The following is a 19,335-nucleotide window of genomic DNA, read 5'->3' as shown; positions in this document are numbered from 1 at the left end:
GACAAACAATTATGTTACAGCATTTATTTCCCCACACAATGTTAATTAAATATAGAAATTATGTGAGACCAAATCAGAAGGATATTAAAATAAAAAAAAAAAAAACAGGTGCGATGGCACACATTTATAATCCCAGTGACTTAGGAAGTTGAGGCAGGAAGATCACACTCTCAAGGTCAACCAGGGCCACTTAAGGATGGTAGCACATTTATAACTTTCTTTTTTTCTTGACAGGTTCTTGCTATATTGCCCAGGCTGGCCTTAAACTCATGATTATCCTGCTTTAGCCTCCCAAATAGCTGGGACATACCACCATGTCTGGCTTCTTTTTTTTTTTCCTTTCTCTTTAAGTGGTGCTATATGTCTCAAATTTTCTAAAACAAACATTCATATTTCAGATTTTACAAGTATTAAAATGAGCAACTGTGTACATAAAACATTTTGCCATGTCTTTATGTCAAAACTATTTTATAAAAATAACGAGTAGTAATATATCAATATGACATATATGTATGAATTTGGGTATTTTAACTTATAAAAATTTAATACTTTTAGCAGCAAATACGAAAAACACAGAAGAGCATTAAAAAGAAAGCTAAATTGCTTAGAATTCCACCTTAAAGGTAAACAACAAAAGCATTTTAACATTTTGGCTAAGTAATGAGGAAAACTGATAACAAAATTTTAATAGTTGCATGACAAATGTACCTTATTCAACCATTCCCACCATCCTATTATTTAGATAGTGCCTTAACTTTTTAAATCATCAAATATTTAAATACATATACACACAATATTAAATCCATGTATAAAAATTTTTGTGTATGTTTTCTTCATATACATTGCTACAAACTGATTCCCTAGATAAAGAGACACAAATGTTTCTTTTTTTAAGTTACTCTTCAATTGACACCAGTAACTTATGAGATTTCAAAAGAAATAGATTCTGTAGGTTTAAAAAATTAGAAATGTCAACATGTGAACAAGTAGAGGTTTTTAAACACATACTGACAAACTGTTTTCTAGAAAAAAATTTACCAATCTGCATTCTCTTCAGTGGGGCATCATGGGGCAGTATCATTTTTTAAAAAACTTCAGTCATTTGACAACTAAAACTGTTAATTTGCTTTAATTTATATTATCTTTTAATTATAAGTTAGTCCAAACACAATGGTATCCATATGCTCATGAGTAATCTGCAATTCCTCTTCTGTGCATTTTTGTATGTAAGAACCTTGCCCATTTTTTTCTGGGGATGGGGTGTCTATAATATGTGTTAGTTTGGCCAGGCTATGCTCAGTGCCCATATTTTAGTCTAGATGTTGCTATGAAGGTGTTTTTTAGATGCAACTAACATTTAAATCAGTAGACATGAAGTCAAGGAGATTTCCCTTAGCGCTGGTAGCCTCATTAAACAGCTGAAAAGGACTGAGATCTGCCTGGAAATCCAAATGAAGACACACCATGTCAATTTCCAGCATGCATGCTCGCCTGCCTGCCCTGTGGATTTCAAACTTTTGAACCACCACACTCCTGTGTACCAACTCCTTAAAGAAATAAAAATAAAAAAACTCTCCCTCTACACATACTGGTTCTATTTCTCTGAAAAAAACAGACAAATATAGCATCTTTGAATATTTTTAAATAATTTATAGGTTAGTTAGTACTACGTCTAGTGATTTCCTCTACATCTTTTATGTTTAGAAATTCTTTTCAAGCCAAAGTACTTACTTGTAAGTCATCAGCTCCTTCAGCTTCATTTTTCAATGCTGGGCATCCTAAGAACACAGGTAAAAGTTAATTAAGCATAGCATTTCTGTCTTAGATTTTAGTATTCATTTTTAACTGGTGTCATTAAATCCCTTCAGAAGACTGATCAGAAATCATTCTGGGCTGCCTGGCAACCCAGTTAGATATTGGTCACTGGTTCTTATCCTGTTGTTAAAAGGTGTTCCTTCACCTACAGATAAATTTCCAGTTACTTACTAAAGAGATGTTTCCTCTTCAGAATTTATAATGTCTTGTAATAGAGAGAAAATGACTAATGTTTCACAGTAATTTTCCTGAAGTAGAAATTAGATTGTTTTTCAAATTCTAATCTTTTTAAAGTAGCATTTTGAAAACAATATCTATACTAAGCATTTACATGTTCCTGTTATTTTTCTCATAAATTAGTTCATTTCTTCAAATTTCCCTGTAACATGCCCTTTTAAAAATATATAAATCATAATGTGGTCTTACATGTTTTGATTCAGTTATTTTTTATATAGAAAGTTATCTCTATTAATAAATATATTTTCCTTCCTAATTAGAAAAAATGTATATCTCAGTTATTTCTCCCTTTATGTAAAAGTTTTAATGTGATTTCTTTTTGTTTAAATAAGCATTAAGCCAGTTTTACATGAAAATAAATACTTCCTTAAAAATCCACATTTTAGGAGCTGGGACTGTAGCTCACTGGTAGCACCACTTGCCTAGCACACGTGAGGCACTGGGTTTGATCCTCAGCACCACATAAAAATAAATAAATACAAAATAAAGGGCTGGGGCTATGGCACTTGCCCTTGAGGTAGTGCACTTGCCTGGCCTGGGTTTGATTTTCAGCACAGCATATAAATAAATAAAATAAAGGTCTATCAACAATTAAAAAATATATTTAAAAAAATCCACATGCTTTAGAAATTAATCACCTTGACAGACCACAAATACAGCAGAATATCTCCCTAGGATTTTGATAGATCTTACTGGTTCCCTCTTCTTCAAACTCTTTATTTTAAAACATTAGTCTTAGCTGAAGGCTACTGATATGTGCCAAATAACAAATGCAATTGGTAGAGACTATAATTTGACAAATATAAAATTGGCTAAGGAGTCCATTATTTCATCTTTACCTATTGTGAGATTTCCAGGCCTGATCACACAATGTAAAAGCTGGTAAGAACTACTGTGGGTTAACTTTTAAGAAAGATGACCTCTACTCTGTATATTTAACACATAAACTGATAAATAATCAAGGAAACCTACCTTGAGAAATATCCTCGATGGCTCTTCGAATGCCTCTATCAAAAGCCCTAGCATCAGCAGGACTTTGAAAGGTAAGGCCAAATTTCTTGTCATCAATCTTCCAGTGGTGAAATGTTGGAGTGACCTTATTATAAATAAGGTCTTTTTTAAGCATACATTCCAAAACCACCTGTCAAAAGTCATATACCAACATTAACATATGTATTTCAAATGTATCTAAGGTAGCTCTTAGTTACAAAATAAGGTGAGAAAAATTATCTTTTTAAATAAATAATAGATAATAAATATTCTATTTTTAATTTCAATTTAGGATTTTATTTTTTTATTGATTTTTAAAAAAATGACAGCAGAATGCATTACAATTCTTGTTACACATATACAGCACAATTTTTCATATCTCTGGTTGTATATGAAGTATTTTTGCATCAATTCATGTCTTCATACATGTACTTTGGATAATAATGTCTATCACATTCCACCATCCTTGCTGACCCCCTGCTCACTCCTTTTCCCTCCCACCCCTATGCCCTATCTAGAGTTCATCTTTTCCTTCCATGCTCCCTCCCTACCCTACTATAAATCAGCCTCCTTATATCAGAGAAAATATTCAGCATTTGTTTTTTGGGGATTGGCTAACTTCACTTAGCATTATCTTCTCCAGTTACATACATTTTCCTGCAAATGCCATGATTTTATTCTCTTTTATTGCTAAGTAAAATTCCATTCTGTATATATTACATTTTTTTATCCATTCATCTACTGAAGGGTATCTAGGTTGGCTCCATAGTTTAGCTATTGTGAATTGTGCTGCTATAAACATTGATGTGGCTGTGTCCCTGTAGTATACTGATTTTAAGTCCTTTGGGTATAGACAGAGGAGAGGGACAGCTGGGTTAAATGGTGATTCCATTCCCAGATTTCCAAGGAATCTCCATAAAAGTAATAAGCTCTTGATCTCAATTTATATCACAAAATCATTCAATAAAAAGCTCAAGATGGTGGGGCTGGGGATATAGCTCAGTTGGTAGAGTGCTTGCCTTGCATGCACAAGGCCTTGGGTTCAATCTCCAGAACCAAAAAAAAAAAAAAAAAAAGCTCAAGATGGGAATCAAAAAGACCATGCAATTTGTAAACAGGATGTTTATTATACTCTCATTTTAAAGAATATACATACTCCCATATTTAAAAAAAAAAACAGGAATTATTTTTGGGAAAGAGGCAGGGGTGGTGATGGTAGTGGTGATAACAGAAACTTTAAAAGCACCTCCCTAAATTCTTTAAAAATCCATTAATATTTTGTTTGAGAATTTAATGGACATAGCAGCAGATCAAATTCCTGCTTTGCCACTTTCTCAGAATACATATTAAGTAGGTTACTTAATCTTTTAAAGCCATAATTTCTTCATCTTGAAAATAAGAATTGCAATATTAAATACCTCATATTATGGAATTACTTAATAAGCATTCACATAAAAAGCTCCAGGAACTGTGTGGAACAATATGACTTTGTTTGATTTCCCCCCACCCCAACACTTTTATTTTGAAATGATATAAATTTTACAGAAAAGTAACAAGAATAACATAGAAATTCATGTCTGCCCTTTACCCAAATTTATCACATTTACTTTTAGCATTCCATCTCTCTTTCTCTCTGAATATCTCTATATAAACATGCATTTATTTTATTCTGAACTATTTAAAAAAGTTTACATATATAATGTCCATTCTCTTTAATACTTGAGTGTATTTCCTAAAAGCAATGCTGTTCTTTTATGTAATCATTGTACACTGATCATATTTAGAAAATTTAAAACTGAGACAACACTTTTATCTAATTTATAGTCTATACTCTAATTCTGTCCAGTGTGCTAATAATAACTTTTATAGCATTTTTAAAAACTTCTAGTGTAGGATCCATTGTAGGATGACAGATTACATTTACTTGTAATGCGTCTTCAATCTTTCTCAGTCTGGAACACTTTTCTTAGCCTTTTATATCCATGACATTCATAGTATAATAAACATTAGATATCATAATTACTATACAAAAGTAAATTTGTAGTAATCCTTGCAATTAGCCTAGTTAGTCAAAAACGAAAACTACACATCTTAAATATTTTAGGGAACATCCTATAAAAAAGCAGGAGGAATTAAAAACAATCCAAATAAATCCTAGATCCCATATCCTATTTTATTTTTTATAGTACTCATAATGATCAGATAGTTTTATTAATATGCAGGCAGAATACTTTTAGAACAAGTATAAACCTTATCAGACAATTCTCCTTTGCTTCAATGTCTTCAGTCTTCTCAATGCTTTCAAGATTGAAGCCAAAATTCTTATCAGGAACTACTAGGGCCTGCGTGAGTAAAGCTCCATTCTCATTCCCACACTCTTCCTAAATCTATGTTCACTCATCACTTACATCCACCATTCACACCCTTTAGTGCCCACTCAGTACTAGTCCCTCTCTGGAACTCTTCCTTCAACTTAACCTTATAAAAACATTCTACTCAAGATACTAACTCTTGAGTTTGAATACAGTGGTGCACATCTGTATCCCCAGGGACTCAAGAGGCTGAGGCAGGAGGATCTCAAGTTTGGGGCCACAGCAACTTATAGAGATGCTGTCTCAAAATAAAATAAAATAAAATGGGCTGGAGATGTAGCTTAGTAGAAGAGTGCCCCGGGTTCAATCTCCAGTATCAAAAACAGAAATTAAAACTCAAATAAACAACTTACATTTAACCTCCCAGGTAATGTCTTTTTTGATCCCTAGATTGGATATGGTCTGATAAGGTCTCTGGTGTACTTTCCTATATGTATTTATAATTTTGTTTTGTGTGTGTGGTGCTGGGGATTGAACCCAGGGCAAGCACTTTACCAACTAAGCTATGTCCCCATCCCGTATTTATAATTTTTTAAATGGAGTGACTAATCAATGCCATTAATCTAAAAGCTGAGTAAGGGCAGAGACTGCCACATTTGATCATCACTATATTCTGTTTTTATAATACAGTAGCAACCATACATTAAGTACTCAACAAATATTCCTCCTCAGAAAAATGCACACTGTTTTTCTAGAAATTGTCAGGTTTTATGTACTCCCCTTGAAACTCACCTATGGATCATATTAATTAAGAACCTCTGATACTTTAGGAATGATTTAGGTTCAACACAACCACTGGTATGCTAGAGCCTACTAATACTGGCTTCTGAGAGCCAAATGTTAATTTTTTAGGAACTTTGCTGGTCATTATTAAAAACTAAATTATATATCCTTACAATTAAATAAGTTACACCAAAACCAGAGTAATAAATACTTAAAATTCATATTTTCCTAATTATTTACTGCATTTTACAATTACATATGTTCTTGAAACAGTAGTTTATCTCTCTCCTATCTACATGGTGAAAAAATTACATAAGCTGTACTACTGCTAATTTCTTTCCAATGCTGAATTCAATGATGTATTTAGTGAGGTTATACTGACAGAAATCAACCAATGTGCAATTATGCAAATGCTAGAAATCACTGCTTTTGTTCCATCTTCAAAGCAGTTAAAATTTTTTTCTTTTGTAGTTGTAAATGAACAGAATGCCTTTGTTTGTTTATTTTTATGTGGTGCTGAGGATTGAATCCAGTGCCTCATATATGCTAGGCAAGCACTTTGTCACTGATGTACAGCTCCAACCATAACTGTTAAATCTTTATCAGCATGTCACTAACTATAATGATTCTTGATAGTAAGTTTTATTAATTCCAGAATAAATAACCAAGAAAGTGACTGTTTATAAGCAATGTAATGAAACTTCCTCAACAGTTCTGCTAACTATACTTTGATGACTCTACATGAATTAGAAAAGAATAGACATATATCCATGACTTTTATGAATTAGTTTTTTGTTAAGGCATTTTAACACAGATTTATTACACAAACATTTTGCTGGGCATGGTGGTGGTACATGCCTGTAATTCCAATGACTTGGGAGGCCAAGCAGAAGGATGATGAGTTCAAAGCCAGCCTTAGCAACTTAGCAAGACCCTGTCTCAAAATAAAAAAGGGATAGGGATGTTGCTCAGTGGTAAAGCACTTTGGGGTTAAATCCCCAGTACCAAAACAAACAAACATTTTGAAACAATAATAATGATACAATTGATAATTAAATCAGTTCTGGAATTCAAGAAATATACTATTACATCAGGGAATGCTGCAATGTTTTTACTATATTCATTTATAAATAGTAGGAGTAGTAGTATTTCAGAAATTATGTTAAATTGAAATTGTGGCATATGTTGTAATCCTAGCTAAAGGTTAAATATATGCTAACTATGAAAAATATAGATAAATAAGTAAACTCTGGAATTCAAGACAAAATGAAAACTACTCAGCAAAAATGTATTAAAATCTAATTTGTTAAAGGGACAGAAAAAAAAGGCTTCCTCCTATACTACCAGGTTAAGATACAGGGAGAAAAAAGATGGTTAATGAGAATGGATCTATGAGTAAAAAGTGTCAAAATAAAATGATTCAGCTACGAAAAATAGAAGGGACAGGATTCCAAGGATGGAGAATTGGTATAGTTGAGAGGAGTTTGCTATAGTTGTTAGTTAAGTTTGTGGGCTCAATAGCTAAAACCAATTGGGTCCCAGCTAGTCTTCACCAATTATTAATCAGCTCACTTCTGAGAATTAATTAATGTAATATGTGAATTATTCAAAATAATGCCTTTCATAGTCAACTATCAATAAATACTAGTAGTGATGATGATGTTGGTCACTAGGTAATACCACTTGTCAATGATAAGTTAGTAGATATGAGAGGCTGGGAGTCGTGATTTGTAGGGGAAATATTTTTTGAGTACAGTACAGGAAAGTTTCTGAATGGTAAGTATAGATACTCCATACTTCAAAGAGCTTATGTAAATAGATTCTGAAGAGCTTAAGTTAATCAATTCTAAAAGCAATGAAAATATTTTAATGTGCAAAGTTTTCCCTTCATTTGAAAGAAATTCCAGGGTAAGAATTTATAAAAGGAAAAAAGGGGGATAAGGGGGGTGGGGGACTGTGGTCATTAAACTAAATCTTCTAAAGATGTGTTCTATTTTGGGAAATATAGAGCAAAGCTCCCATCATAAAATTACTGTACTGTTTGCCAGAAGTTTTCAAAATAGACCAACCCAAAAATGGACACAAGTGCATTTTTGTTTCACTAACAACAACATAATAATTTGGGAGAGGAAAGTAAAATTAAATATATATTTTTAAAGAAATATGTACTTTATTATAGTCACTACCTACAATTAATTACATGTTTACAAATAATATTATCCAAGAAGCAGTGTAGTTGGTAACAAAACAATTTTACTGTAGCTTTCTGAAGTATCTTTGAATCAAATGAAAAATCATTTTGTTTTTTGAAATAAAAATTCCAAATTCAAATTAAATTTATTCAATAACCCAAACTGACTTAATATCTCAGACTTGCCTCAATTTACGAACTTCAGTTTTCTAGATACAAAAAGTACTACCTTTTATGAAAGATACTATGATTTTTATTAAATATGAAATTATACTGTAAAAAGTACTTTTTTTTTTACTAGTTATTAGTAAAAAAAATTGTGTTTAGTGCTGTGTTCTGAGCTAGGATTTTAAAAATTAAAAAAAAAACAGAAGCAACAATGGCAGTGATTCTCACATAATAATAGTTTAGCTAACACAAAAGAGAAGAAGGAAAATAGTATTATTTTTATAATTATGGCACATATTTTAACACATTATTTTTGTGTGACTAAACCACATAAAAGATGAAATACTCAACAATCAAACCCATACACACTCACACAATTTTACTTCCATTTAAAAAAGACAGTAAATGAAACACTACTAATATTTAGTTTCCAAACTACAATAAGCACTCACTTGGACCTAGTTCTCATTAAAATAAACAACTAAACACATAAGAGGCAAGAGCATACGCATATTATGCAAACAATAAAAATCAAAATACAGGGCTGGGGGCATGGCTCAGTGCTAGAGCACTTGCCTACCATGTGTGAGGCACTGGGTTCAATTCTCAGCACCACATATAAATAAATAAAAAATAAAGGTCCATCAACAACCAAAAAAATATTTCAAAAAAAAAAAAAATCAGAATACATTGCAAATTGAAGAATAAAACTGAACTGTATGTGCACACCCATGGCTACAGGGTTCTAAAAAATTGTACACCTGGAAACTAATTTGACATCACTAATATCAAGTAAAAGTGAAAAATGTTGAATGATAACCAAACAAAATGGATTCTTAAATTAAAAAGTACAATGAAACGTAAAAGTTCAGTTTACTTAATAGATAAATGCTTCCACAGATTTTCCATGAGACCCATAATAAACTGACAAATATATAATCACTGTAAAATATTTAAATATCTGTCTCAATAACTGGTAGATGAAATAGACACAAAATTAGGAAAGATAAAGAATATTTAAACATCAGCATTAAAAATTTGATCTAGTGACACATAGAAACCTGCATAAAATAAATGCCTTAAAAATATTCATCAAAAATACATGAAATATTTGAATAAATTAGTCATATCCTCACAACATGTCTTGAAAGAAGAATTGTTATCATACAGTCTATATTCTCTAAATAGCACACAGATCAAAACTAGTTTAAAATAATCTGTTTTTTTGAAAAAATTTCTACCAATTTCTAAGGAAAAAAACCAAGGAAATCAGCATGAAAATTAGAAAACTCTTATCATCAACAGATAATGCAATAACCACATATAAACATATGGGGGCGAGGTTGTAGCTCAGTGAGTAGCTTAGCATGTGTGAGGCCTTAAGTTTTATCCCCAGAACCACAAATACAAAATGAAAAGATAAATTAAAAAGAAAAGTACATAACTAAGTGAGAATTTTAAAGGAAATCTATAAAGTAAAAATTTAAGAATAGAAAAAAAGAAAATCTGAAAACAAAAGAACTCAATGTCAAATGTAAAATGTTAAATATAATAAATCCAAAGAAACAAAGATAAGAAATATAAATTACAAAACCAATAACAATCCCTCCCCCACCCCAAAAAGACCCATTATACAAAAAGGAAGAATGAAGAATTTCTTCTACCTCATTTGTTTTCCTGTTCAGCTATGGATACCAATCACATGGATTCCTATTTTAGTCCATGTATGACAATCATTTACAAAGAGAACTTTCTCATACTAATTCTTTTGTCTTTTAAACATGATTCTTTTGTTTGCTCCTTTACTTAGTGGCACAAGATAGAGGACATTCTGGGCAAGGATGCTTTAATGTGAATGAAGCTAATTGTGGGGAAACGTTAGGCAAGTCCAAACTTTCTACAAAACAATTGTCCAGTATTCTTACATATGTCTATGTCATGAAAGACTAAGAAATTATTCAGCTGATGCTATAATATCTTGCATTGAAGAAACAAAAATGTTGAAAGAACCTTAGGACAGTTACTTGCTCATACATGTTGGTGGCAATGTATTATGGCAAGCCACTCTGAACAGAAGTTTGGCATTTTCTTATAAAACTAAACGTGCAACTACCATATAGCCTAGCAACTACACTCTTCATTACTTATAGTAGCCTTATCTGTAAAATAGCCCCTTAATGAAAACAGCCTAGATGTCTTTCAATGGCTAAACAAACTGTGGTATATACATATGATAGAATACAACTTAACAAAAAATGGAAAAACTCTTGACATTCAACCTTCATGAAACCTCGGTGAATTATGCTGAAAGAAAAACGCCAATCCTGAAAGACTGCATACTTATGATTTCACTTTTATAACATCTTTGAAATGATAAATTATAGAAATAATCAAGAAAACAGATTAGGGGTTGCCAGTCTAAGAGGGAAATGGACATGGTTAGAACAGTAACAAGGGAGGAGTTCTTACAGTCACTAGACTGTTTTTATCTTGTCTGTGAGAGTTGACAAATGATAAAACTGTATAATACACTAAAAAAAATAGTAAAATGAAAAATCTAAATATGGTAGATGGTATCAACATGAATATCCTGGTTGAAATGTTATAATAGTTATAAAAAATATTACCATTCAAAAAACTGGTTAGAGGGTACACAGGATCTCTTTATATTATTCTTTCACAAGACATTTATAATCTACAATTTCCTCAATAAAAATATCAATTTTAGAAGTCTGTGGAACATTTATAAAACCAGATTTCATAAAAATCTGTATGAAATTCTGGTGGGGACTATAAGGACATTTCCATTCATGACAAAGGATATCTCAAAATAACCAACATCAGATTTCTTCACATAATACTATAAATTCCTTTAGATTCACAAAGATAGAAGTCCTCAATCATCAATATTATCTAACATTATTCTGAAAATTCTAGTGAGTACCATAAATAAAAGATACAGGAAGAGCTTTTAAAGATATCAGATACCAGAAAAGATGACAGAGAGATCATTTACAATAGCTCCCCAATTTCTTATGTAGCTATGAAAAATTTAAATGAATGTACCCATGGGGGACCAAAAAAATTTAAAAAACTGTTTATAGCATTCTGAAAGAATAGAATAAGCAAACAAATACAGCATCTCAAAAGAGCTAAAGACAATTAATGAAGGAGTAACTACTATTAGCAGATACTAAACTCTATATAAAAGTTATAATAATTAGGCCCCTGAAATGTTGTATGTTGACCCTGGACACCCATTGCCACATACCCCACCCCACTTGTGGCTTTTTCTGGAGTTAAGACTTGTGAAAAGGTGATAAATCAGATCACAGAGGTGGGCGCATAATCATATAAGATTGGTGACCTTGTAATAAAAGAAATATCAGAGCAATTCACTTTAGGCCATGTGAGGACACAATAAGGAGACAGTGTGCAATCTAGGCAGAGCCCTCACCAGAAACAGAATTGGTCAATAACTTTATCTTTGACTCGCCAGCCTACAGATCTGTAAGATTAAGTTTCTGTTTAAGCTATCCAATCTATGTTTTGTTACGGCAGCCTGGACAGACTATACAGTCTATACAGGAAACCCAGCACACTGAAGTTTCTCCAACAGCAGCTGATTTTTTAATAAGGAATAATATTGAATGAGCAACTAAAAGACTGGTAGATTCAAATTGTAATTTAGATTCTAATACAACAAAAGTAGTGAAAGGGAAGGCTAACATGTAATGCAATAATTTGAGGTCAAAGTGTGGAACTTAATTTAACTATTAAGGAGATTGTAACAGTTTAACTAATTAGAATGTAACAGAAATATATCACAAACAGGTATGAGAGAAAGATGAAGCCAAGATAATACTGAGGAACTTGACAGAACAAAACAGTAAACATCAATACAAACCAATATATGTTAATAACTAAAGAATGGAATTATATTAATTAAAAACAAATAACTGAACAGTAAAGATGAAATATGAAAAACAGCTGGGGATGTGGCTCAAGCAGTAGCGTGCTCGCCTGGCATGTGTGCGGCCCGGGTTCGATCCTCAGCATCACATACAAACAAAGATGTTGTGTCCGCCGAAAAACTAAAAAATAAATATTAAAGTTCTCTCTCTTTAAAAAAAAAAAAGAAAGAAAAGAAATGTGAAAAACAGTAAACAGTAGATTGAAGGAAAGTGAAAGAATTAAGCTGAGGTTGTCTGAGAAAATAAAAGCAACCAGGAAGATAAACTGGCAAATATTCTAAATCTTTATTTTTGAAAACCAGTTATCACAAATATACAAGAGGGGGAGGATGTTTTTCCCCTCTTAAAGAAATACTGGTAAAGTTAAAGAATAAATGGTTGTAAAAGAACTGCTGGGAGAAAATTTTTTAAAAAATCATGATTATAGAAAAATATATTAATAGCACAATTCATTATCTTTTCAATTTGGATTGACCCTGAATTGAACAGGTAATTTTGGATTGGTAGAAAATTACGATTAACAATTCTCCCAATTCCAATTATCTACAGCAAAACTGGTTTGCCCAAATACTTTCTCTTCCCAATTTTCCTATTTTTTCATTTTTTTCCGTAAAAAAGAAAATTGTTTGCTGTCACTGTTGTTTACTGAGAACTAGTGAGCTATCTAGGAACATTATCTACTCTACATAAATTCCTCATAATATACTATCTTTATAGTTCCATATTTATTAATGGAAAAGAAGAAAGGACATTTTTCTTAAGTTCAATGCATGGTACTTTTGATGACCCATGAACAAATCAGTAAGGCAATACCAAAAATTTTTCCTTGAGAAAAAGGCAGTTGAAGACAAATGATGTAAGGACAAGCTCATAAACCTATTTTTTTGTGTTGAGATAAGAAAATGGGCTTGTCTCTAGGAAATTATTAGGAAATACTAAAGAAATATTAGACCCAAGCTTTAAAAAGTTCCTTATGGTAAATGACCAAGAGGCTAAAAGGAGCAATGAAAACTGGGAGGCTTAATTGCAGCAGCACAAGTAGGCTATGAGAGAGGGAGAGATGGAAAACATTAAATAAAACCAAAAATAAAGACCTGCTTGAACAAATGGAGAATCGCTGGTAATTCCTAGGTTTACCACTATTGCTCTTGCACAATTTCATGCCACAAGTTAAAAGAATGAAGAGGCAAGCTACTGGCTGGGGAAAAAAAAGAACTTTTGCAAGCCACATATTCCCACAAAGGACTAGTATCTAGAATATATAATGAACTCTCAAAATTCAATAGTAAAAAAGCAAATAATCCACTGAGGGAAAAAAGGCTAAGATTTTATATAATGTGGCATAAAAACTTAAAGAGTATAATTCATTTTACTTTTAAGAATGGTCAAGATTTGGAAATCTGGACATACAAACTAAAACAGAAGGTGTTATTCATAATGTAAATCATCTTCAAACAAATGTTATCTACTTTCTCAGGAAGGCCCTCCTTGGATGCTGTACCTAAATATTAACCAATCCTCCTCCCCCAAAAAACTCCCTATATTCCCTTCCCCCAGCACTATCTAGCATATTATTGATTTTACTGATTTATTTAACCCTCATAGAATATATACTCTACTTAAGAATAGAGATTTCTGCCTGTATTCATTTGCATATTCCCAATGCCTACAAGAGTATCTGACACACAGTAGCTGTTCAACTTTTGTTACATGAATGATTGACTCACCTTTAAAAAGGGAGTAGTAAAAGGGAATATGAAATTTCTTTAGCATAAAGGAAAAAACTTGGCAACAAATCATCTATTAAGATATGAATAAGAGTAGTTTACGAGATTGCAGAAAAAAATTAAAAGAATTGTAATGAAAATAAATAAATAATAATAATAATAATAAAAGATACCGAAGTCAGAGGGAATCTAGTGTTAACAGGAGAAAATAGGAGACAAAGTAATAGAAAAAGGCATGAAATTGAAGAGAAGAATAAAAAGAAAATGACAGGAAACTACAAAATTCCTCAAATGGAACAGTTGTCAGTAACCACCAGATCTAGGAAAGTAGCCTCCTGAAATAAAGACCAGAAGGTCAAGAGACTGCAAAGAATAGTAGCAAAGACTGATGATGAGGTGCAGGTGTAGAAAAGTTACTTATGAGAAACAATTACTAATGTCAGTGGATGAGAATGAAAGCTAGAGGATGGTGATTGGAATGGTACCGAGTAACAATAAAGAGATTTATGTATGCAGGTGACAGTAGTAGCCGGAAAGAGCAATGAGGAATAATGACAATTCTGTACCACCTCTACCCACCCTTTACCTAACTGTGGTATTCTAGATATCAGAACATATCTTTCAGGAAAAAAAAAAAAAAAAAAACTGCTAGGAAGGCTGAATCCTAAGAAATGCTAGTTAAGGCAACTAGTTTTTAATGGATAAAAAATTCTGCAGGACTGAAGTTTCACAATAGAATAATTCACACAGGCATAGAGGAAAAGCTTAGCAGGAAATTCCTGTTTTGAACTTGGGTAGGTTCAACCAAGGCAAAAAGATGTTTCCCTGGTCTTCTGAGACTTTCTTGTGATAGAAAAGGGATGAGTTTTATTTTTAATAGAGCTACTGCTATATTATAAATGCTTTATTTTTCTTCCTAGAAAACAATCATTCCAATTTTATTTTAGTCTCTAGTAACCGGCAACAAACTCCATTTTGAAAAAAAGTGTTCTTTCTATTTATTTAGGTACTTGGGATTGAATCCAAGGGCAGTTTATCACCGAGGTACATCCCCATTCCTTGTATTTTTTTTGGAGACAAGGTCTTACTAAGTATCTTAGGAGCTTGCTAAATTGCTGAACCTTGAACTTGGGACCCTTCTGCTTCGGCTTCATGAATTGATGGAATTACAGGTGTGCACCCCAGCGAAAGCTGTGGTTGATTTTTTTTTTTTTTTTTTTAAACAAGAGGAAACTCTGAGTTTTATAAACAACTTTTTATTCACAACCTAATAATTTACTAATCCTAAAAATAATTCCTTACTCTCCGTGGCAACTTCCTAAACTAGAAATGCTTGTTTTCCCTTTTTCCGTTTCAAAATTAGCTTTGTCACACTAGGTTTAACCCTGTTTATTCTTGCTTTCACAGAGCATCTTAAGTAATTCAGTTTTTTTTAAGATCATCCTACTGATTTATTTATCCTCTCCTGTCTTCTGTCATCTCTTAGCAGATATGCTTTTTAAAGCATTACTTTAATTATATGAGTAAATTTACAGTATTTGTCTAATATGTAAACTTAAGAATAGCTATTTTAGATTCCTATGGTAATGAAACACTGTTTGGCAGTAATAAATATTTTAGCAAATTTAATAGGCTACTATTGAAGTTAATTTAGGTAACTATAAAGAATCTAAAGGTACATTATAATTTAGTATTTTATATTTCCATACTATATACAATTAGCTAAAAATGGCCAAATAACAACCTGTATAAATGGTAAATATTTTAACAAAATATCTATAAGAGTGTTGTACTTAAAGAACAAGCTGTATCTAATGAAAATTAAATGTAAGAAAATTTCTATCATGAGAATGTACAGCTCCTTTTAAGTTACATGTTGAGTCAAAGTTCAGTTTGCATCTCACAAAATGTTGTCCAAAATAACAATAACTTTTATTAAATAAAGAAATCAAGGTTGAACAAATTTAGAAGGAAATGGAGAATGCAACTCATACTCAAAAAAGAGATTCTGCAAATCTTTCCTACAAAGAGGACCATTCTATCCCGGAGTATCTATAAGAAAGACAGTACATTTACTTTCTTATGCTATAACAACCAAGCCTGGTGTTTCTTTCAAAGTCTTTGTCAATCAAAATTAAAGCATGAAAGACAATTATTCAGTGCTTTCCAATACTTTTCTCCTCAAGAACACACTGGGAAAAAAAAAAAAAAAAACTGTAAGGCAATCAGTCTGGATGTTCTGATTACTTTAATCCAGTAAAGGTGAAATGCACTGGCAAACTCTAATTTAGAGAAGGATCATAAGGACAACCTAGAAAATAACCTCTTCCTCTACAGGCATCATAAAAGAGAGTAAGTTATATGTAAATATCATAGGAAATAATTTTTGATTACTTCTAGTAAGAAAATGCATGAATGAGTGAATGAGTAATGACTCAACATAGAATGATGCCTTCTTAGAAAAAAATTCCTGGGCAGCCTGCTTTTTATTTGTACTGGCTCTGTTATTTAAAAAAAAAAAAAAAATGAATACAGCTGTCCCTCAGTATTTAAGGAGGTTGGTTCCAGAACCCCCACCCAGGCCCCAGCAGATACCAAAAGGTGAGGATGCCCAAGGCCCTTACATAAAAAGGTGTAGTATTTGCCCACAATCTACACACATCCTCTCATACAGTTTAAATTATCTCTAGATTACTTATGATACTTAGTACAATTGCAAATGCTATGAAAGTAGTTTTATACTCTGTTGTATAGGGAATAATGACTAGGAAAAAAGTATATGTTTTCAGTATTTAAAAAAATTTTTTTTATTCCTCAGTTGGTTGAATCTGCAAATGCAGAAACTGTGATTCCAAGGACCAATTGTATAATATAACCCTCTAGGAAATAATAATAAGAATTATTTTTAGTACATATAATTGTAAATCAAAGGTTGGAAAAGTCTTCTGCAATAGCACTGTTTCTCTCATCATTGAGAAAAGTTCTTTCTTCTTCACTATGGTTACTAGTATTCTAACTTACAAACATCCTTTAAAATATTATCTAGTATGTCTTTTTAGCCAACAAATAACTATGTGCACTTTCCTTTATTGTTTATCTATTATTTCTTAAAGGTTACAAAATTATTCATGGAGCACTGGGGCAAGAAGTTATATAACCAAGAGGCAAATGGGTACAGAATCATTTTTGTCTGTTTTTATATAATGAATTATTACATAGGAAAAACTATGAAAATGGACTGTTTTATTACTGAGAAAGCTTTTAAAAGAAAGCTATCATTAATTTGGGAAGAACCTGGTAGTTACAGTGTACTTCTTAAAAAAAAAAGAAAAAAGAAAGGAAAAAAGCAAAATCCAGAAAGAGAGACTAGAAAAACACTAATCAATAAAAATACCAATTAATGATTGTGAAAGTATGTATACTTCTAATTCATCACTGGGTTCTTCAGAAATAGTGCTGGAAGTCTATCACTCAGCAGAGGAGGCGAATTATCTGCTTATTTCAATGCTACCATCTCATTTCTCGTCCGACTCTGCAACACTGCTGTTTTCAATTGATCGCCATGTTACTACCTCTGCCTTTGATCAAATAAGTCCCCACAACCTAGAATGCTTTACTATAGCTAATCCCTGTAAGAAATATGGCAACCCTCCATTTTTTCCTTTATGTTGACTCTGAGATGTTTATTATCTGTTTTACAAATAACAGGGTTCCTCAAGGAGAATTAACTAGGTGAAACAACAGGTGTTCTGATTTCTGGTCAGTACTTTTAGCAGAAGAGCCTATTTTCTTGCTAACATATCATGATTCCATACTCTAGGAGAAGATTAAGTGTATTTCTCCCTCCCTCTTAAACCCTATTCACAGGGAATAGATTTATGTTCTTTCTGAATCCCATGTTTATTTTTATTAGCTTTATGTAAAAGCCACATTCTGAACCATCACTGAATCCATTAATCTGAGTTATCTTTGACCAGCCTCACTCTAAGTTAATATAGATTTGATCCTTTAATTATTCTAAAATAAACTGTTCATCTCTGTTAATATACCCCAAATTCTGTTTTACTAATTTATTTTCTATTTTACATCTAAGTCATCTTTTCCTTGTTCTTATGATTTTCCTAGCAAGTTTTCTCCCCCCAACTCTTACTCCATTTTTGACTTTTTTTTATTTCTATTATTTTAAAGTTTCATTTAAAAAAAAAAAAAAAACACCTTAGATCTTATTTTGCTCAATTTCTAAAATCTACAACTTATTTTTCAGCAACATTTCCAGTTATCTTTGCTCATACCAAAAACATTATACTGTAGACAGGTCACTATAAGCCTTTTCTTAGATGTCTTCAAGCTTTAAAAAGTATTATCATGTGTCACATATTTTTTCATCTAAGGCTAAAAGCACCTTAAATATTTAAACTTTTTAAAAGATAACATGTTAAATTTATTATATTCACTTCTGACTTCAACTGGATTTTCTACAACACCAAATGCCACTCTTGTTAATTGAGATACACTGTGTGTGTAACAGAAGTAAATTTTGAAATTGTAAAACATTGGAGTTAAAACACTTTCAAGATGATTTAAGGTAACTCTCCCTTTAACTCTCCATGTGACGGGGCCACAGATAAGTTAAACAACTCAAGAAACCAAAACCCCCAAATAAAAGAAGGTTGCATTCAAAATGTTCATGTATGAAAGAATTATTTGGATAAAGAATTGTTTATTAAAACACACTTCCAGGGGCTGGGGACGTAGCTCAAGCGGTAGCGCGCTCGCCTGGCATGTGTGTGGCCTGGGTTCGATCCTCAGCACCACATACAAACAAAAGGTGTTGTATCTGCCAAAAAATAAATATTAAAAAAAAAAAAAAAAAACACCCACACTTCCACAAATACAACACATAAGTTAAACAGCCTCATAAACTGGTTCACAAATGTATATTTAAAGGGAATTCTAGTTACTTTCAAGGGTCTTAAAAATTTCAAGCACTTTTCATTTTGGTTGTTTATGCTCTCCTTTTCCTTTATGCATAAATGATACTATATCACTCAGCTTTTTATATATGATTGGGCTATTCATTAATATTCTTGCACTAAGCTTAAACAGAAAAGCAGCACACACATCCAATGTGTATGTCA

At 32.0% G+C, this 19,335-nt stretch overlaps 1 protein-coding gene across 1 annotated transcript in view; it reads right to left on the bottom strand.

The window, feature by feature from the left end:
• Positions 1 to 19,335, bottom strand: part of Spred1 (sprouty related EVH1 domain containing 1) — an 87,151-nt gene that overhangs the window by 27,529 nt on the left and 40,287 nt on the right. The window contains exons 3-4 of the mRNA XM_046461394.2: positions 3,025 to 3,193; positions 1,732 to 1,778 (exon numbers count right to left, since the gene is read on the bottom strand). Of these exons, the coding sequence (XP_046317350.1) occupies positions 1,732 to 1,778; positions 3,025 to 3,193 (216 nt within the window). The remainder of the gene's footprint in view (positions 1 to 1,731; positions 1,779 to 3,024; positions 3,194 to 19,335) is intronic.

The sequence above is a fragment of the Marmota monax genome, unplaced genomic scaffold (assembly GCF_021218885.2).
Source record: "Marmota monax isolate L192 unplaced genomic scaffold, Marmota_monax_Labrador192_F-V1.1 WCK01_AAM20220418_F8-fsc00001, whole genome shotgun sequence".
In the NCBI taxonomy this organism is placed as follows: Eukaryota; Metazoa; Chordata; class Mammalia; order Rodentia; family Sciuridae; genus Marmota; species Marmota monax.
The sequence above is the reverse complement of the archived record's forward strand: the minus strand, read 5'-3'. Positions and strand labels throughout refer to the sequence as shown.